The sequence below is a fragment of the Chaetodon auriga genome, chromosome 1 (assembly GCF_051107435.1).
Source record: "Chaetodon auriga isolate fChaAug3 chromosome 1, fChaAug3.hap1, whole genome shotgun sequence".
Lineage (NCBI taxonomy): Eukaryota > Metazoa > Chordata > Actinopteri > Chaetodontiformes > Chaetodontidae > Chaetodon > Chaetodon auriga.
This window is the reverse complement of record NC_135074.1, coordinates 27,699,848-27,721,611: the sequence shown is the minus strand read 5'-3', so window position 1 is coordinate 27,721,611 and position 21,764 is coordinate 27,699,848. Positions and strand designations below refer to the sequence as shown.

Genomic DNA, 21,764 nt, shown 5'->3' with positions numbered 1-21,764 from the left:
ACCAGGAAAGCTGTAGTGTATTTTTTCTTGCTGCTGCTCTCCCTGTGCAGGCCTATGAGATAGAGATAGCACTGACACGTGTAATGGTGTTTATTAACATGTCACTCTCTCACAAGAGAGATAAAAGTCAGCGAAGTGGCCCTTGAAGACCTCTCAATTCTGCTTGTGTTTGGCCGGTGCCCTGCAGGTTTTTGCTCCATTACAGTTTTTGTTCCATGAGGGTTAATGAGCCACAACTGGTCTAAATGACGTCTTCAGGGGGGACAAAAACCAGCAGGACACCAACTTTTCAAGCGACCAGAATAGAGCTCCTCTCGGTTCAGCTTTTCTTTAAGCATTTTCCTGTTTGCAGCTTGTTTTATTGCATTACAGTGGTGGGATTTATGGTGTAATATTTACTCAGCATTTAAGTAGACTTTCATATATCTAAAGAACACTGGCTTTTATTGACCGCTAACGTCTAAATGCAGATTGCACGCGTTATGAAAATTTATATAAGACACTCCAGAGGCCCCCTTGCATGCACTCATGTTATTTATGTGATGTATTGTTCGGCCAGCAGTGCTGAAATCCCTGTTTAGCAGAGACTGATGGCTTGGCAGGGCGTCAGGATGAGAACTGTAAGTCCAGGCCCAGGGATTGATTCCTTCATGTGCGTCCATGCTGTGATTTCCACGCAGTGTTAAAGCTACAGTGGCACATCCATTACAGGCACACAGTCCTTCAGCGCCTCCAGAATCAATACCTTTTGGGATCTTGCTGCCTCGAGCATCTATGGAGGGAAGCCTTTGAGGTGATAGCTGTGTTCTTTTTATATGGTGGGTCTAATCATTTTTACAGGCTCTATATCTCAGAGCCTTGTAAGGCTGCTCAGGATAAACAACCTGCTTCCATTTACACCACAGTGATCTCACCTTTGAGACAAATTTGTGAGCAGATTAGGTCACAGACCCGCAGCACACCTCCTCTGTGCCCTTTGCCTTGCACTCGTATTGACTGTCCGAAATGGAAACTTTAATTGCCCATTACTCTGATGATGAAATTCAGTGTTCCCCAAATAGCTCTTATTTTCAAGTCAAAAGGATGTGGTATTGGATGTGGTTCCAAAAGCTGTTTTAATGTCATCACTGGTGCAGTGTACTCAAATGATGAAATATGAAGCTAGAGCCAGCAGCCAGCTAGCTTAGCTTAGCATTAAGACTGAAAACAACCAGGAATAGCTTGACTGGCTTCATCCAAAGGTATTAAGCTCTGCTTGCCAGCACCTCTAAAGCTCATTAATGAACAAACCAAAGTGTAGAAACAGCAAGCTGTGGTTTTACGGGGGTTTATGTGCCTGAACAATTCTCGGCCTGTGACTTCCTGAGGTCTCTGCTGGCTGCCAAGCAACCTCACTGTGATGACAGTACTCCAGTACACTAATGTTACTGTGGAGAAGAAGCCAACTAGAAGCACAAATCAAAGTTGCACACTAGAAGTGCTTTGTTATTGTAATTGGGAAGAAAACATTGCACCATGGTTGCTGAATTCATCCAAAGTTTATACCAAACAGCAAACTGAACTGATAAAAATGCCTGGATATTTGTTCAGGTTACTATACAAACTTTTAGCTTTCACTCGCTGCTGCCAGCAGACACAACCAGATTTCATGTTCAGTGACTGGATGTTACCAAAGTACACCTTGCGAGTCATATCTGACTTCTTTCCTTCAGTAGGCAGGAAAATATATAAATACTGTGAAAGTGTCAAAATGCTAAGAAATGCATACAGCAGCTGTTCCTTTAAAGGAGCTGTTAAGACTTTTGTGAGGTTGTGATGTCACATCGACACAGTCAACCCCCTCGGCCACGCCCACAGTCGTGGTTGTAAAAACGCTGGCAGAGCTCACGGTGGCCAATCAGGCCTGTGAGAGCTGACCAATCAGAGCTGACTGGTCTTTTCAGGAGGGGGGCCTTAAAGAGACAGGCACAAAAAGTGTTTCAGACAGCGGGTGAATAGAGGTGCTGCAGCAATGGACAGGATGAGAAATATAATGTGTTTTTTGAACATTAAAGCATGTAAACATCTTGTAGTAGACACCAAAAATAGATGTATGAACCTGAAAATGAGTTTAATGTGGGGCCTTTAAGTATGTGAGTACATAATCACACACAGCTGAGATGATGCTGCTTCAGCCGCGCACAATCATACTGTGACATAATTCTATTAGTTGTGTAAATATAGCCTGACATGGTTACTCTTGCACATTTGCATATTATAGAGGAGCGGACTTTTAGCCTTGGCGGAGGTCTGCAGCCTTCGAGCGCCCCTCTACTTTGTAATGCAGTTATTCATCTGATGATTCAAGCGTCTGTCTGAGACCTTGGACGAGCTCAAGCTGTCACCTAATATTGTCTAAGATGAAAAATGAAGAAGACTTAAATTCCAGTTACTTAACTTCCAAGAGTGTTTTCATCACTCATAGTATGAAGCTGATAAAAAAAAATAGGTCTTCTGTTCTTTTAAAGGCTCCTGGAATACGTCGACCAAACATCACGACCGGAGCTTAAACGAGGAACTGACTGGCTGCGTGTTAAGAAAGTCTATGTGTGAAGCTTTAGATTCACACGAAAGCTGAAAATCATCATCAACATCGCAGAATAAAAAGCATATTTTATCAACTGTAAGCCACTAGCTATGATGTTTGCTGTTACAAATTACGAAAACACACTGAAGGCAATAATACTTTTGTCAGCACAGTAATTCCTCAAATATCTCACAGTGATGTTGCAGTACTCTGTGTCCCTCATCAGTGATCAACATGCTAATTAGCCCTGAAATTTGATGGGAGAAAAGTCTTTTCTAATCTCCATGAAGAACGGGCGGCTCTGTCAGTCATTAGAGCAGACTTATAATTCGCCGGGCCTCATTATATTGACACAGCGCAGGAATTCGTCTGGTCACTGTGGGGAAAATGTCATGGATCATGCTAATGATCGACACTCAGACTTATTCCCACAGAGCTCATAATTGCTTTCTCCTGCTGTGCCATTTTTCTTATGATTAATGCTATTTTTTCCCCTCCCAGAATTATTCTTTCTGATAAATGCTGCACGCTGTTGGTGCTTGATTACATGAGCTTGTTTGTTTATCAAAATACTTATCACTCTTGTAAGGCTCTGGGGTCACACTTTATCAGGCATGCCTGGCTTGAAAGTGGAGCTCGGCTCTACGTTTGTATAAATTAGAGCATAAAAATGTTCAATATTTTATGTCAAACACTTCCTGTGCCCTGATTTGCATATTAGTGTGTATATACCTCTTTTTCCCTATGGCAAATTCAGGTCAGTGGAGTGTCAAACACTCGTGCTGTAAACTCATATCATAAATCATCGTGGCACACAGCTGCTGGAAATTCATTTTCTACACATCTTGCTGGTTGTTTATTTAGACATTTCTTTTACTTTATTTATATTAGTATGTAAAACATTATAATATTGACCAAACAGGAAAGTTTGGGAATCATTTATAGTCCTTAACTGTAGGTAATATACTGTATGTACTTTTTCAGTGTGCTTTGAAACTGCAGGTAGCCGCACTGCATTTGAAGCTTTTTACTAAATTTGAATGCTGAATAGTGGGAGGTTCCACATTTCTGCTGCTGATTTAGCCTTTAGAACAACCAGCACACAAATTTCAGATGTAATTTTGACTGAAATGGGGGAGAGTAGATGACTTAAAATGGGATTATGTAATAGAAGTAAAGCAGTTCAAAAACAGAATTCACTGTAAATCACTGCCGTGATGGACAGTGCAGCATCTGCACTTGTTATGCTTCCACTGAAGCCCTAACAAGATACTGTCAATCCCCTTATTGCCATTAAGGAGGGTTTAATTGCCCTTGTCAGCAGAATCGCTGCTGTAGTTACATTAACATGCACACATTGTTTAAGTTATGCAGGTTATATTGCATCTAGTAGTGACTCTCGACTCACCCCATAGTTGCCAATAAAGACCTGACAAACACGCAAGGCCGTTTCTAGAGCCAGTGTTTGGTTTGTCCATTCTGGGCTACTGTAGAAACATGCCGGTGCAACATGTTGGACATGGAGGACCTGCTCCCTCTGTAGACATAAAAGCTCATTCTAAGCTAAAAAAAGGAAAACAATTCATATTTTCAGGTGATCATACACTAATGAAAACATAGCTACGAATATTATATTACATTTCTGCCTAAATCCTACACACTGGCCTTGTTTACCTTGATTTAGCTGTCTGTGTAATGCTGCAGGCGTACAGCACTGAAGTTGTGCCAGTGCGGACCATCTGCACACAGGAAACATGGATGTGGCTTTGAATAAAGTCCACAATTTAGCGATTGTTTGCAGTCAAGTCACCTTTTAGGCCTTGTGTCATTTTTGATGATTTGTAGTTAGTGTAGCCTTTACGCATCATTTACATTAATATTAATATCTCAACGAGCTGTCAGCAGGCCATAATTTACATACTTAACAACATCTTAACAAGCTGAAAGTGAGCATTTTTGTTATGACCATCAATTTTAATGGCAAATTTAAACAGCTGCACCTTATCAATGTTAATGCTGTGGGTTTGTGAGTGAACCACAAAGGTAAACTCTGCGCGTCTGTACTATTTAAGCTTGGTCAAAGGTGGCTTCTCTCAAAAACTGCACCATTTTGCCGTCTGAAGGAACAGAGAGTCTTTATTCCAGTGGCGGGTTTTCCTCTTGATAAACGGCATTAGATGATTATTTGGCAGACAGGCAGTTGGCAGCCACCTCTGTGGCTGTTGGATGTAAACTGACAGCTGGTGGATAACGTTCTGCAGCCTGACTGTCCCTGTTCCCTTATAAACATATCATATAATTGCTGAAAGCTTAAGTATTCTGAATCCTGACCTTCAAGCAAATGGTCCCGTCAGTCCGTGGCGCTAATGTTAGTGTCAGTATCGTTAGCGGTCGTCTGTCAGATGTAAGAACCTTTACATTTTAACCTTTCACATAGTACAGCCACACAGAATGCACAATAGAAATTGCATCACTGTGCTGTAATTACTCAAATGCTTCCTCCTTCGATTCAGTCTTGATGAAGTTTTTCGTTCCTGTCAGTGCTGTCCCTGAAGCCATCGTGATTATTAAGACTCGTAATAACTGTGCAGTGCTGCTTCTGTTTATCACAAACAAACCCCAGATGTAAAATCAGAGACTTCTTGTGTGCGAGATATTTTCCTCTGTGAAGCTCACCCAAACTGCTCACAACAGTCAGTGGAAAAGCTTTCATGAGATGGATTGATATGATGTTGAATCTCCAGCACGCCCTGTCGTTCAGCCATTGACCAATACCAAACCAGAAACTTGTGAGGAGGTTATTACTTTTTATCAAAACTCAGTGATGTTTTTTGTCACGCAAACAACAACAAAATGAATATAAGAACGTGACCATCGCATCAACACAGTCTTGTCTTCAGTGATTGCATCAGAAGCCATCCTGGCAAATAACTTACCGTCAGCAGCAGAGGACGGCTCTCTTTGACAGCCCCCACACAGCCCAGACAGCCAATCACCATGATGATGGTCCCCACCGCGATGAGCAGGTTGGCTGCCGACAGGGAGGGAAGGGATGATGATAGGGTGGCAAAGTTTCCCTGGGTCACTGAGAGCCAGACTCCCACCCCCAGTATGCCGCATCCTCCCAACTGCAGAGGAAACACAAAGGGACACGAAACTGTCAGAGCGCTAACAACACAGCCAAACTCATCTTTAACACAAACACAGTCAAACAAGGTGATGCATAAAAATATGTGCAGACTTGTTGTGGCTTTGGGTTTGTTTTTTTTAACTGCATGCGAGCGACAGCATACAAAGATTGAAGAGGGAACACTCTTGTCAAAAACTGGGATATAAAATCAACAGCGGTAGCAGAGTAAAGCGTCCCCCACCGAACGCAGTTTAAAGGAATTGTTCTGCATTTGGGAACTTTTCTCTATTTGCTTTTTCGCAGAGAGTTAATGAGAAGATTGACACCGCTCTCACATCCCAATGCAAGGCTATAGCCGGCAGCTGGTTAGCTTAGCTTAGCATTAAGCTTGGAAACAGAGCGAAACAGTTAGCCGGGGTCAGTGCAGTGCAACAAAATCTGCAAACTGGCACTTCTAAAGCATGCTGATAAACATGTCATACCGCATTCACTGATGCTGTGCAAAAACCAAATGAAAAAATGACACCTTGTCACGGTTTCTTGACAGTAAGCGGTAACTTTGTGAAATTTTCAATGGTTGCCTGGCAACTGGTCTCAGTCAGTCACTGGAATTTGATTTTTGACATTAACGAGATGTTTATTGGTGAGCTTTAGAGATGGTGGTAGGTGGAGGTGCTAAGCTTCCCAGCTGTACCTACATATTGACTTTACAAACATGAGAGGGGTTTTTAACTCCCGGCAAAAAAACAAGAAATAACAGATTCCCCAAAAATGTCAAAGCTGTTCCTTTAAGGTCGCTTTTACTGTTCAGTTCACATCGTCCTGACTAAACGAACTTTCACAGTCAGTACGTTGATGTTCTTTAATGTATTTCATATCCTTATTATTACAAGCAAACAAGAGCTGCAAACACAAGTCACACAGACTGACAGACCACACATTCACTGATTAGTGCATCCTCAGTGCTGCATGGACCCATGTGGGAAAATCAAACACGGGTGACTCACGGCAAGTCATGCAGCACTTCACTGCACCTCATGATTTCTCCGGTGTCACAAACAGCTCACAAAGACTTAACTGTGCGTGAGCATTATTAACCTGACTGTAACTTGACCCAATGTATGATGACTAATGATGAACAGGTGGAAACAGGACAGAAAGTCTTGTACATTAATATTATAGGAGGGATAGTTACTGTGGCTGCTCTCTCGCTCGCTCCTTAATGAGGAACTGCGCTTTTATCTTTCTGATGTCTCTGAGAAAATCCCTGCACTCCTGTGCTCACATGTTAGCATGTTTACCAAATGGTGCTGCATAATTATATAGGTGCTCAAAAGGAGCTGTTTGAATATTCTTTTCGTTACAGTTCACACAATAAAAATGCTAATTCAATAATGCTTAAGCTTTTAATTCACGTCAAATCACTCAGTCCAGCGGTTAGTTTGCTTTGCTTCACGCCACAGCAGAGAGCATCCTTTTCAAGAGGCCTCCTCTCTGTTGTTTACGCCGCACTGGAGTTCGATTGACAGCCTTCACACTATCTGAAATGTACCAAACCAAACGGGCAACCGCGTCTCAATTTATGTGAACCGCACCAGACAGGTTAGACGTGAAAGCACCCGAAGAGATTCAACCACAGCGCTGGTACAGAGACGTCTGACAGCAATGAAACGCCGGTCGATTTTTCATGACATCACGACGGATTAGTATTGGCAGTAATAACACAGTTTCCACTGTGGGCCTTACTTTGGTTGAGGTTTGGCTGAAGTATTTTGCAACCGAACTGGGATCATGGTGTTAATGTTCATCTTAGACTGTCTGCCCACTCAAGAAATTACATCTACTAAAATATTACTAGGTTTTACCATGTATGTGCTGACAAACGTTATCAGTGTCTGCTTTATGTTCACAGGCTGCATTTCTTAGGTGAATGAGGCTCCACATGTATATAGCAGGTCACTACGAGCAGATTTTGTATCGCAAGATCGGATATTTTGGTGAAAAACAAATTAAATACTTAGCAAATGAACGTTTTACTGATACATTCAGTATCAACACTTTAACATTTAGTACTCTATGTCAATTAGTTGTATATAAACATCATTTCTAGGGGTAGACCCACGACCAGCCAGCTCATTTTAATAATAAAGACTGTTTTGGTTCACACGGTCTGTAATTCTTTGAGCATTTCAAACAGAGAAAGTATGAATTTCCCATTAAACACACTGAACTGTGATACTGTACTAATTATCACATCCACCACAGAGGTTAGGTTTCAATTTCTGAGACCAATTACAGTCAGTCGGTGCCACTATTTGAAGAATTCAGCTGCTCTCGGAGCAAATCTGCACTCTTTGGAGTCCAAAGCCAGTGTGGATCCTGTTTATTCCTCCTTTGAATCATCTTTTCTGTAAGAGCCACAGCATGTTTGCCTTCAGAGTGACAGTGTGGCAGAAAAACAGTGACATTTATGACGGACATCAATAAGGATTTCCAAATCCGTCCACAGGACACATTCATCATACACACACTCACACATCTGCAACCACTTGACGGCATTCCCAAAGGCAATGAGATTTACATGGCCAGATACACGATTATTGTTTTCCCCCAACTTTTCTTTCTATTTCCAGCTTTAACGCAAGATCTTATTTAATGAGCTCTTGAGCTATAAGTAGGGCAAGGCGGAAATAAAAAGCACTCATGTGGGGCTCCATTCGCTGAGGCAGGTTTCTGTTCACTACCTCACACGGTTGGGAGACTTCAGCAGCTTGCAAATTAAGGGTCTTTGGGTCACTGTCATTCACAACGGACCCTTATTTCACCCCAGAGTGTATTCTCTAATGAAGATTGGCCGCAGTGAAAAGGGTGAAGGATAAAAAGGGAACGCTGGGAATTGATGGCGGTGCACATTTTGAGGTCAGATTTGCGAGTTTGGTGGAGGGACGGGCACAACAACATGGGTGCATGTTAGGTTTTAATGGACGTACTGGGAACGTTTATCCACTTTAAACCAAGCTCCCCTAAAAACTGCAAGATTATCAACTGCAGAAACATTGAAGTTCACTAATTTCACAGCTGTACATAGAAATTAACCATGATGCAAATGTGATTAATGGACAGAACTTTGTTGGACTGCTTTTTTTTTTTTTTTTCAGATTAGACATAAATGTCCGTTACGCTTTATTTAAAGGAAGAAGGGTGATGTCTGCTGTCACAAAGGCTGCATCAGTTAAGACTTATTTTGTCGTCAAAGCCTTACGTAATAACCGCGGGGTTGTTCAGAGACTGTTCAGAAAACATTTCCGTTTTCTTCTTCTCCATGTCGAACCTGCCTGCCGACAGGAGCCGGATCAACCAATCAGCTTGCTTGACGCTCAAATCCTTTGTGAGACATGGCAGGTGCGTGCGAGCTACAGTTACCCATAACACCCTCCCTGCGGGGGTCTGCTGAGACCTTTGCGTGTCTTTGCAGAGCTGTAATTCCACATTCACGAGTGAATTATCTCATAAGATTTTCCTTCACTTTGTCACCACCTTTTCTGGGGCCGACAGTGCACAAGCGTATAATTACAACAATTTAGGTTGTGCCTCTCATTTAATTCCACTTTGCTCACATATCATCACCACATGCAAAGCACACTGAATGAATAAAAATGGAAATATCTAGAGTTTACATAAGATTATTATATGGTGATTACATGGCTGTACGGGGTCTTCTTTAACCTCTCGCCCTGCACCACGTGGGGAAAAATACTTTTTATAGACTCGTCTGACATGAGAAGAATCTCCTCAGAAACTTAAAACTTTTGATGTTATAGGAAATGTATTATATTTTCCTCCTGCGTGATCGTTAAGATACGCATTTATTAGCTGAGAAGAGTCAGTTTCATTTACATAGACCTGTATCACAAATCAAGAATTTGCCTCATGGGGCTTTACGTCCGTACAGCGTATAGATCCTTAGACCGTCGGTTCAGATAAGGCCTCGTTTCAGTTTCTCTCTGTGCTTTTTGACTTCTTGCTGCAGCCTTTACATTAATATAACACATTCAGCTCTCAATTATTCATTCCGTCATTCGTGTTGGAAGTTTTACAGTAACGTTACGTACGTGTTTAGACTTTGAGAAAAAGTCTTGGTTCTTAATCTGTCATGAGAGCAAGACTGCGTTCACATTTCTGTAAGGGCTGACATACTTTATACTGCAGAAATTATAGATATTATTATATATTAATCCCATCAAAATGATCTGTCTAAAAATAGCCGTCATTATTTTCCAAAGCCACATGTGACAACTTCATTTTGCACACTTTTTCTGACCTACAGTCAGAAATGATGTAATCTCACATTTTTAACAGCTGAAACCAGCAACTGTTGTTCAACTTATCAATGAACCGATTAATCCTTCCAACACTAGCAAACACTGAGCAAAGTGTGAAATATTTCTCGGTAATGAAGCACCGACTTCTTTCCAAAACGTGGTCCTGTTTGTGCAGTTGCTTTTGAAGTCTCATAAATCCTTTCATGTAGCAGCTTTTACAGGGAGGTTCGCTCTTACTCTGATCACAACTGGTCTTGATTAGCACCCGTACCCAAAAACAGCAGTTTAAACCTTTACAGTCACACTGATTTGCTGTGTTTCAATTGATGCAGCCATCTGGACCGCCTCCTCTCACAGCAGGTCTGTGTTATTTGAAGCAATGCCTCAGCAGAGTACATACAGTGGAGTAGATGTACTTACTTCCTGGCCTTGCAATGTATAATACAGATGGATGTTTTAATGACCACATTCAAAGAACATGACTGTCAGTGCTCTCATCTCGTTGTAATTATGAGCGCTCCTTCTTGATCATAGGTCTTATACATACATGAATAAAATGTGAAGCTCTCACTGCCAGAGATTGGTAGCCATAAAGGAATGTTTTCATGGGCAACACAGCGAGGAACGTGATATGAATTCACCTGCTTCATTTATTATTTCCTTTGTGATACTTTGAAGTGTGAATCATTTATTCAGTTTGTCCCAAAACAGAGTAACGTGCAGTATTATAACCTGATCAGGTTTAAAGGTTGTTGCCTTTTGCTACGTGCATTTTATACTTCAGATCTGTGCTACCTTCACGTAGTAGAAGACCCTGCAGGAAGCATGTATTTCTGCACTGTCTGAAAAAGTGATTGGGGGTCAAAGTTCTAAATCTGACCACCACTTTTGGGGGTAATGTCTTTCAATAAGGGATGTCCTGATCAAGGTTTTTGGCATATAAGCAATGCTGATTAAACATCTCTCTGCCACTTTGAAAAACAGCTTTAACACACTTATTCTTCACGAGCCACCTAATCCAAATAGCTGAAGGTCGAAGCTATTCATTTGATACTCTTAAATTCTTGATGTGATATGAACAAGTTGTGAATGTAACCCCTGAAATTGAAGTGAGGCGATTCGCCAGAGAAACCCGTTCTAACTCCCAGCTCATCACATCCGGACGCTCGATCAGGACCCCTTGGCGACCTGCAGGGTGATCCGATAGACTTCCACAAGCACCTTGTTCGCACTTCCAATGCATCAAATGAAGCAATGTGAAAAACAAAAAAGTCCACGTGTGGAGGTTGGACGGCTCAAACGCAAGACCTTCAGCCAAAAATATGCTGATTTGTCGTGTAAGTTAACCACGTCATTATTATTGTTCTCAACAAGCTTTATTTTGAAGGTGTAACCAACGTGATTGAATGAAACACACTCAGATACTGCAATGAAAGGATCCCCCCTTTTATAATTTAACAGATCAGCAGCAGAGAAAGGACAACCATCTCACCAATGCCTTTGTAATAATCCAGTTGATGCAGAGCAACATTGATCACATTCATCAGGTGGCCACCTGATGAATGTGTGTAAACAAGCTGACAACGACAAATTATGCCTTTTTGTAACTGCAGTCCAGAACATCACATTTGAGCATTTTCTGATCTGAGGTCGTCATTTGTCAGGAGCTTCTAAAGCCTTTACACGTCACCGTATTCATGTTTTCTAATCTGACACCACGATGGTACAGGTTTGGTTAGGTTTTGGCACAAAATGACTTGGTTAGTTTTAGGAAAAGCTTTTGGTTTTGGGTGATAAAGCTGTGTGTTTCTGGTTAAAAGAAACAAACACACACTGGTGGTAAGAAATATGAAGCAACCAGCGCTCTTCTGTGCCAAACTCCAGTGTTTTGTGGACCCGTCTCACCGCGCTGACGTCCTCCCTCTGCAGGTTGTTACTCTACAACAATGTCCCACTATTTACTGCTTTAATCCCAATAGACAACAGTCACAGTTCCTACAGCCGCCAGAGGGCTTTGCCACTTGGACACAAACATGTTTTTTGGGCTTTTACTGGAACAACTGATGGTTTCATTTTTTTTTGGAAGGGCCATCTTGTTTTAGCTCTGGCTCGTCTACGCCAGCTTTGGCGAAAAATATCTGGCTCTTTAACTGTTTGACTTTGTCCACTAGCCACTCGTTTGCTTTGGCCTCTCTGCCTTTTGGTGCTGGACAGGGTAGTGAACGCTTGGCGTGTCTAAACTGTTTTCTTGAAAATAGCAGCGTTTGGTTTTATTTGAAGGAGTTGATGTGCGCCTCAGGGTTCAACCATTAACTTTACATGCAGCTTGAGAAGCCAAACAGTGAGTTAAAGTTGGCTAAAATCTCTGTAGAGTCCTTTGATTTGATATCAAAAATGGAACTTAAACTCATTTGCCTGATGAGCCACAAAATTAAACTTCAATATTTTAAACTCTGAAAGGCCATAAAAGCCACTTACAAGTTTAATTTTAACAAAATTCACCGAGTTTATTGGCCCGAGGCGTCTGTGTCATTTCTGAGGGTCGACATGTTTCATTTGGTAAATGTTTGCATCTGACATTTTTATTTATATCCCCACCCAGCCCACATGCTTCTCGAGCGTCGGCACCAAGCAACTTTTGAGAACAAGGCAGAGCTGCCAACATAAAATTCTCTGCCATGTGGCTGCACATCATGGCTGAAGTAAACTGCTTGATAATATTTGTGTTGTTGCACCATCAGTATGTTGCAGTGTTGCAGTGTGAAAAGCAATGCCATGTATAATTCCTCAAGTTCTCATGCACAAATTAACAAGAAAGGTCGTTTGGAAGACACCAGCAAATGATGATGTGCTGATTTATTTTTATCTCTGGAATTTGGGGGTTGTCGTTATCTACGGATTGTTGAATTACAACTAACTAATTATAACTAATTCAACCTAACATATGGTGGATATTCTGTTGCCTGATTCCACTTTTGTTTCAATTGACTGCAGATAACAACAACCAGAAAGATCCCTTCTGGATTTTTTTTATTTCTTGTGCATCGGGCTTTCAGGCAGAACTTAGTTATTCATGGCGGAGGGGAAACATAATTCAGTAGTTAACTGAGTGTTTCCACTTTTCACTTTTTGGAGCACTGAGGGAACTTGGACTCATGACCTCAGTGTTTCCAAGATCCTGGCTGTGCTCCTGATGGACATGGCAAATTAAAAGGGTTGAACTTGGAAGCAAACTCGAAACAAATAACATTTCTTCCAAATCAGTTGATATTATCTAATTGCCATCTCAGGCAAATCTCATTTCCCGCTTGCTAGTGTTTTCTATCCATGCAGTTCATTTTGGCTGTATTTTCTGAGGTGAGGTTGTGCTCTCTGCCACTTCAGCTGCCGACCAAGTGCCGTGCCGGGAAATTGGATTTCATTTGTGGTTCTGGTTTGAAAAACTCAAAAGCAGCACAAAAAAAGCAGAAACAGTGTCCCACATATAACTTTAGAATACAATATTTCAGGCCACACGTACGCTAATTTCTTAAAACAGATGTTTTTCACCTCATTTTATCAAATATCTCTGCACATGAAAGAATGCTAAAATGCTCAAAGAAGCATGCTGGGCCAGTAGGTGGCGATAAAGTCTACATCAACGATACTTCAGATAGCGAAGAAGAACATTGTGTCTGAGCGTGCTTAGTCAGCTTATCTTCCTTTGGTGGTAGTAACTTAAAACAAACAATAAAAGCCACTTATTTATTTATTTGTAGTTCTTGAACACCTTTCCAGCAGCGCTGACCAAACATAAACTAACCAGTAGTCTGTCGCTGTTCTTTCAGACGCTGTGTCAGAAAGTACATTTCTTCTTTCCACAATCTTTCAGCTGCAGCAGGAAGAGCCTGTAAGCCTACACATGCTAAATAATGAGGACATCTGAAAAAGTAAAATAGAAACGTCTCCAGGACAACGGCAACATTGTGGAGGTGATGATTACAGTTTCCTGACACAGCAGGGAGGCGCTGGGCGACACCAGTAATGTGGCCGCTCTACAGATCCATGCACGCTCCGCTTATTGATTCTTTATCTGCCTCTGACACCGTCCAATCACGTTTGATAGCTGAAAAGCCAAATCTGAACTGAGCTGGCTGGAGAGCAGATTCTCTCTCTAGCAGGTCGTAGTGTTTGACAGTAAACTCAGAGAAACTCTTTTCATCCACCTGCTCCGCTTTCACGGTTTAGACACAAAACACTATGAACAATACAGTATAAAGTTCGCTGATCATTCGGCTTACTGTGCACTTCTGTTGGAGGCAGACGATGGACACGGTCCTTTTTTTTAATGATCTTGTGCTCCGGTGTGACGACCTTTGTGAATGTCTCAGAGACCAAGGACGGCGTTATTGATTTATGACAATTGTATTTTACCTTCTTGAAGTTAACCCGACCCTGTTCAACAGAAAACGGACTTGAAAGGTTGAAGATCACTCGAGCTGGCCTCAGCTGGCTGAAATCTTTGAAGGGCATTTGCTCAGCAAGGCAAATGCCATCCTTGATTGTTGTGGTGACCCCCTCGTGGAGGAGTATGAATTGTTGCTCTGCGAGAGTCGCTTCAGATCCCTCAAGTGCCGCAGCAAAAAGAAGAAACGCTTTCTTTTAATAATCTAGTCTTGGATTTTACCTCCCCTGCACATTAAGATAAAACATCTTTACAACTTTAAGCATTTGTTGCACCTTTACCGTTTTATTATGTATTGTTAATAATACCATTAGATTTTACAAAGTTTTATTTGGCCTTGAGTTGCCATGTTTCTCCCTTTGCTTACACTGCTGTGTTGTTAATGCTGTTATTTGTCTCTGTAGTCCTTCAGTATGTGCAACATGGAGCGCTCTGGTATCAAGCTTTGAGCTGTACGAGTGGTCAAAACTTCCAATCCTCGTATTCCAAATTGAAATATAAAGTGTAAGCTAATAAACAGAAAATCATGCATGTTTTTGCTAAAATTGTGTTTTTTGGTGGTAAGCCATTGTGTAAACAGGAAACCTTAGGCTGTTTGCTGCCTTCAGATTGGGAATTTAAATATGATAAACATCCTGCCCCTCGTTGCTGAGGAGAAGGAAAACACCAGACTTCCCTCCAGCACTTTCCTCTGGTTTCCTCAGAGCTACAGCGCAGAGAGACGCTTCAGCACTTAAACCTGCGCAGCTAAGAAGGCATTAGATAGACGTCACCAGCAGAATATACCTCTAATTGGGCCTGCTAATGAAATTATGACAAACCAGCATCTGTAAGCCAGTGTGATTAAACATACGTTGCCCAAATAAAATTGGTAATTGAAAACGTTGCATGCTTTGTCAGCGAGCATAACTTGTTTCCTGAATCAGTGTGAGCCTATTAGCACCAATCAAGCTTCACACCAGCAGCCCATTTGCACAGACAAATTAAGTCATTTGAACTAATTTAAAACTATCCCCCCCGTTCATTTTTCATTTCAACTAATTTATGAGTGCAGCCATTCTCACCCCATCTGTTCATTTCGAAAACTTTTTTTTTTCCCTACAGGCAGTGAGACAGGTAAAGAGAGCAGAAACACTGTTTGCAGCATGAATGCAACATCATGTTCTTCATGACTGAGTGTCACATGAGCCTCAAATCGAGGAGTCAATACTGGAGCAGTGAAATACATACATCCAGGTGTTATTCTCCCATCATTGATCCGAACACATGACAGACATGAAGGGAAAGGTTGAGGTTTCCTTCTAAACCTCCGACACCAAAGTCATTACATTCTACATGAACATCAACCTGTTACAGTTCATTCATAATCTTCTAATCTAGTCGCTGTGCAAACAGTTTGAAATGAGAAATCCTGGGAAGTACAACCAACAGTAAATCGGCTGTGAATGTTTGCTTTCTGAGTAGGCGACAGAATGTATGATGAAATTCACTCATAACTCACCCTCTTATGAAGTAAAGCACAATGTGAGAGTGTTTACCAAGTATGCATTGTCACTTTTGCACTGTTGGTATGTAAATAACTTTCAAGTCTGGTTCAGTATAAAAAAAAATCCAGTCCTTATCCAGTACCCAGTCCTCACTGTATATAAAGAGATTTTAGGGACACAAATCTCATCCCACAAGTCTCTTATTTGATCTTCTTTGACTTATTTGCTTTGCCAGAATTCTGCAGTTCATGGCACAAAGCAGAAAAGATTAGAGCCCACAGAAAACCTGCTGTAGGAGGTTTATGTGCCATAGTAACAAGTCTTCCTGCCACCCCTGAGACTCTGCAGTTCCTCACCTGTCCACTAGTCGCCTACGTTTTACTTAGCAGGAGTTCTTTGTAAGTTTTAGAGAACGTTCGCTTCCCTATTTTCTGCTGAGATCCTGTATAGTTTGACCTCTCACCTAGCTGGAAGTGTACTCCAAGGTGTGGTCAGTCGTAGTGACCTCTAGTGGCCGTAGTAATGATAACAGCAGCAAAAGAGAAGTCAGGTGATGTAGTATAAAGAGCAAGAAAGTCTGAATTTGGAGGAATGTGGGGTGGACGACGGGTCAAACAAACAAATTTCACCCATGACTGATCACATTCTGTGTGACACCAGAGGTCAATGCTGATGTTTGTCAATATTTTATATTTTAAGTTACATTCATAACAGTAAAGTTTTTAACGATTAATGATTTTAACTGTTGATCTTTTCCTCAACCAAGCGTTTGTTGTGTAAACCTAACCAAGTGTTTTCAGTGCCTAAACCCGAGCAAACTTCACTTCACAATCTTTAACGATGTGAGGACGAATAAGGGCCAGTGTGATGAAGGTAAACTACATGCTGTTTTAGGAGTCGTTTTCAATCTATGTAGTCAGTTGTTCAGGTGTGAGGATGTGTTGGTGTGCTTATGGGTGTGACAGAGCACACTTCAACCACAGCTGTGCTCTTTAGAGACCGCTCACCCTCTCTGCTGGTCAGATCGTTGATTCTGACTTCCCCGCCTGCTTATCTGTTCTGGTATATAACCTCAACCCGCCTCACAGAACTGCTGCAATACTTTCCTCCGCCGCTGGTCTCGTTTCTGCTGCCAGTAACACTGAACTCCGACGTTATGCGAAGGAGTTTGTTGGCAGGTCACATCTGGGGTTATTTCACATCCTCCTCATGTTTAAGGGTAGTCACTGGCACAAGCTATTCTGAGCTTCACACCGGAGCCAAAGAAGCGTCCTGTCAGTGACTCTGAAGTGCTGCACTGTCACCGTGGGTTTACCTGGTGTGGGTGTGCTCTGAATGCGCCTCTGACAGTATGCAAGTTTGACTAATCCATTCCCGCCCCTGACTGCCTCATCCAACAAACAGATCTCTCCTCTTTTATTTACAGAAGCTGTGCACAGCGCGCACAGATAGAGCTGCAGAGATAAAATGTAGTAAGAGCCAGGAGGATTTAGTGTTATACAATCAAAGTAAAATTATACTGATACAATAAAGCCCCTGTTAAGTGGATCTAAAACACAGTATGATGTAATTTAAGTTGTGAGAAAATGTCAAAAAAAAACTTCATAGGGTTCAGTAAAGTCACTCAAAGACGCAACATGAACTACAAGCATGCAGAGAATAAAATAATTTGATAAAATGACTTAAAGACAAGAGTTCCAGTCAAATCTCTGTAAAAATCACTTCGTTCCTGATGTGTTTTTTGGATGGACAGTGATGGTTTCCAGCCGCTGCTGCTGCGATGTGCATTTTTAAACATTATGTTGTTAGTTCCCAATTGTACATAATGGAATTAATAGAAGGATAATAATGAAGCTCACAGGGCCAAAAGGCACGTCTACAAAGAGCAGCACGAGAACAAAAGCCTGTTCATTTCCTAATAGCTAAATAAAAGGCATTAAGAATTACGATTTTCTCTTCGCTTTAATAATTTATTAATCAAGCGTCTGGGGTGAATATTTGCCCAGAGCTCTTCCACAACTGTCAAACAACTGTGTGATCTTTATTTTCCTTTTTGAAGTCTTGATTTTTCAAAGAGTAAACAAACCTCACCGCTTCACCTTAAACACCCCTAAAAATCCATTTTCACCATTAGTATCATAGTATGAGTGATTGGGTCCTGCATGAAGACCAGCTTTTTTGCCAAATTGAGGTCACAAATGTCACGTACTTCTGTGCACCAATCAGAGTTTAGCAATATTTGAACCAAAACTTATTTGTGATGATTTGCTGATGTTGTCAGCAAACACAGTCCTGATATCAGAGTCGAGTTTTTGACTATTAATTTCTCACTGAATAATTAAATTGCCAAGTTTTTTAATGCAGACTTTGACTTTGATTGTTGCAGTAATGAATATTTTAGGTTTTTTGTTGTAAGGACTAGCATAACAGGATAGTTTTGCAGTTCAGGTAATTAGTTATTAATTACATTTTCAAATAAGCAAACCATTACTGTTAATGGGATGGCGGAGAGGACGACCTTTCTGTCGAGGAAGAATTCACATTATTTTCAATTTATGGATGAAAGGGGTATGAGCCTCACAGTCAAAGGCAAATTTTGCCCAGGTGATAATTGCCTGTCAGCTGCCAAGAGCTCTACTTCAAATTTCGTGAACCACCTGCAGCTCCACTACAGGTACCCTTGGATTCTATTAACTTTCATGTACTTCAAATAATTACATTTTTTTCATTGTAGTTCATTCGCAAAAAAACTTGATTTTGCAGGAACTTGTTCGGCTGTATGCACTGAGCCCTGGTAACCTCTTTTTTTATGTTTACTTGTAATGAGTCATTAAAAAAGAGCTGCACGGAGGATACTGTGTTTGTTATTCCTGTTTTTAGCCTGCAGAGTAACAGATTATGGGCCAGGTAGACGCACAGTCAGCTATGCTCCATCTGGACGATATAAGCAACATGCACAAGGAACAGTGAAAGAGTTTTCATTTTTGGTAATGCAGAAGTACTCAGCAAGTATCATAACAAGTTGGTTTTTAATGGCAGTAATCTTGAAGTTACTTTTGAAGGTAACGTTACCGAACACTGTGGAGCACCCAGTATGGAAGTCTGTCAAGTTCTAACCGTCAGATGTGTGGTCTGACTTCTTTACTTCATGCTTCATATTTCTTTATTTTAACAGGAACAATGCACAAAGAAAAATACTCTCATGATACAAGCGGAGATGTAATGTGCCAGGTTTTAACAAATCACTATTTTCCGACGATGGCTCCTGGGCAGGGAGGCAGAAAAATAAAATAGGACGGAATTTCAGGAGTACAAAGCACAAAGGTAGTCGATACAAGTATACAAACACAACCGTATTGATTTTAATTTTAGTATTTCGTTCAGGCACAATTGCTACTGTTTTTTTAATTTCTAGTCAACAAATAACTTTAAAATGATTCATCTGAGTCTTGGCTTTCTTTGTTGACAACAAAGAAGTTGAAGGAACATAATAACGAATATTTGAAGGTATAATATGTAAAATGTCCGCTTTAAAATATCAAAAAACTCACCTATGTTATATGTTTAGTTGATATGTGTAACTACATTATGCAAAATGTTCAAACCCAAAGAAATCCTTGACTTCAAGAAAGTTAACGGCCTTTCATTTGACCCCATCACATCCTGTTTACTCCCTCCAGCTGCTATAACTTCCAGGGAAACACCAGATGAAACGTAAGCATCAACATGTAATGCAGGAAAGTGTGAGAGTGCTGGTTAAATGAAACATGGCTACGGTCTGCAGACTCTGCAAGACACCACTTCTGACACCTGAACCATAACCGCACTCAACGACGGCTCACTGATCGAGCTGATTGTCACACAAAAGACAGAAATTGAACTCAAGTCCTTCTTGCTGGGAGGCGTCGAGGTTAACCACAGAGCCACCATGACAACATACCATTATGAATAATACCAGGCGCTCTTTAGTTGTGCAGCTAGTCATTGCAGTCAATAGAAACTCATTAGTCTCATTTGAGTGTGGGGAAAAAGGAACCTTTTGGGGCTTGACGAGCACTTCCTGTGTCTGCTGGGGCTTTATTAACTGCTGTCTAGCACAGAGTGAGCGTGAGTGAATTGTTTTTCTTCCACTAACTGTGAAGAAATGGAAAAAAAAGAGTTAAAAGAAAAACACCTGAAGCATTTTCGGGGTAGGAGTGCCAAGTGGAGCCAACTAATCCGTCCATATTAACATTCACATACAGTACACGTATCCTGGGATTTTCTCTGTGAGTGGAAGAAGTGTTCAGATCCTTCACTTACATAAAAGTATAAATACATTAATGTTAAAGTACCCCATTATAAGTGGAAGTCCTGCATTAAGAATTGTATAAAAAAAATATGAGCAAATTGTGAGCAAAACGTACCAACTGCAGAACTCGTTCCACAGAAAAATGTGCCATGTAAGTGATCTATTATACATATATATAATAGATCCTATCTATCTACATTACATATATTATATAGCTATATTATATCATATATGACATCATTAGGTAATACTGATATGTGTGTGAGGAGCGTTTTACTGTTGTTTGAGACGGAGTTAGTTTGAGGAGGAGTACCGTGGTTTCCAGCATAGGGTTCACGTTTGTGTGTCAAATAATGGATCATCTGGACCTTGAACAGTTATTTAAATTTAAATAAAACCACCTGAGAGGTTTAGAGCGGAAATGTCTCCTTGATGGAACTCATGAGCCGTGTTTCCTTCAAGGCCTCTTTATGTGCATTTTGAAATATGGCATTTGAAAAGCTTGGTGGAAACGGCAAAATTTGACAAAACTTACTCGATTTCGCAAAACAGCTTTTACGCTTGGTTGAGGTGGTGTTTGCCTTTTTTGAAAAAATGATAATTAGCTAAATGGGAGATGACTGACTGAAGTAGAAGAAGAAGAAAAGAAGAAGAAGAGGTTGTTTCCGTTGTCATCATGTTCTTCAATATTCCCACGACACGCAAAAAACATGGTCAATGCTAGCTGGCATGAAAGAACAACTACAACCTGCCCAAACAAAGCAGACCTCGCTCCATTTTTCTCTCAGGTGTCGCAGGCGACTCGTGTTGTTTCTGGTTTTTCTTCTTCTTCTGTTCTGTTTATTATAGCCATGCATAATGTTACTTACATGCATTGCGTAGCCGAGTTAATTTGCTGCAAGCCAGTTTACGGAAATACGCCTAAAAGGTTGTGAACAGCTGATTTAATCTCTAACAAGGCGCTGGATGTTATCAGCTCATCATCTGTCGTTCATCACATGTTTCTGTACAGTATTACCCTCCGACGTGTGCTGAAGTTCAAGTATAAAGTCACACAATCAAGTGCAAGTACCTCGAAATTGTGCTGAAATTCAGCACTTGAGCACACGTACTTAGCTCTCCACCACTCTGTTTGTGTTCTCTCTGTTTGCAGCAGTTCTCTTCAGGATGTGGCTTTCTGCCATCACACACACACAAATAAACATACATACACACACCGCTGTAGCGTTAGATTGTTTGTTAATGCTGAAGCCTGCCTCTGGCGTCCCACCATCCCCCTGACTGATTCTTCAGCATCTCGTGAAGCCTGGCGAGCTCACAGACAGCGCTGCCTCTCACAGCTTGTGTTAGCCGCTCCGTACCTGGAGGAAAGGGCACACTTGGCACTCACACGCTGACCTACTTTCTCCATAAAAAGCCTGACAGCTTCTGCTCGGCCTGGAAATCAGTTGTTCTCCACTCGCAGGAGGAAGGAGTGTTAAAAAGTCAGACGGTTCGGTCTGGTCAGCAGAAAACGGGACTTAC

General features: G+C 41.3%; 1 protein-coding gene across 3 annotated transcripts in view; it reads right to left on the bottom strand.

Annotated features, from left to right (window-relative positions):
- Nucleotides 1-21,764, bottom strand: part of tspan4a (tetraspanin 4a) — a 127,676-nt gene that overhangs the window by 42,593 nt on the left and 63,319 nt on the right. For all 3 annotated transcript variants that reach the window (XM_076733077.1, XM_076733068.1, XM_076733059.1), the window contains one exon: nt 5,503-5,694. In XM_076733077.1, coding sequence (XP_076589192.1) covers nt 5,503-5,694 — 192 coding nt within the window. The remainder of the gene's footprint in view (nt 1-5,502; nt 5,695-21,764) is intronic.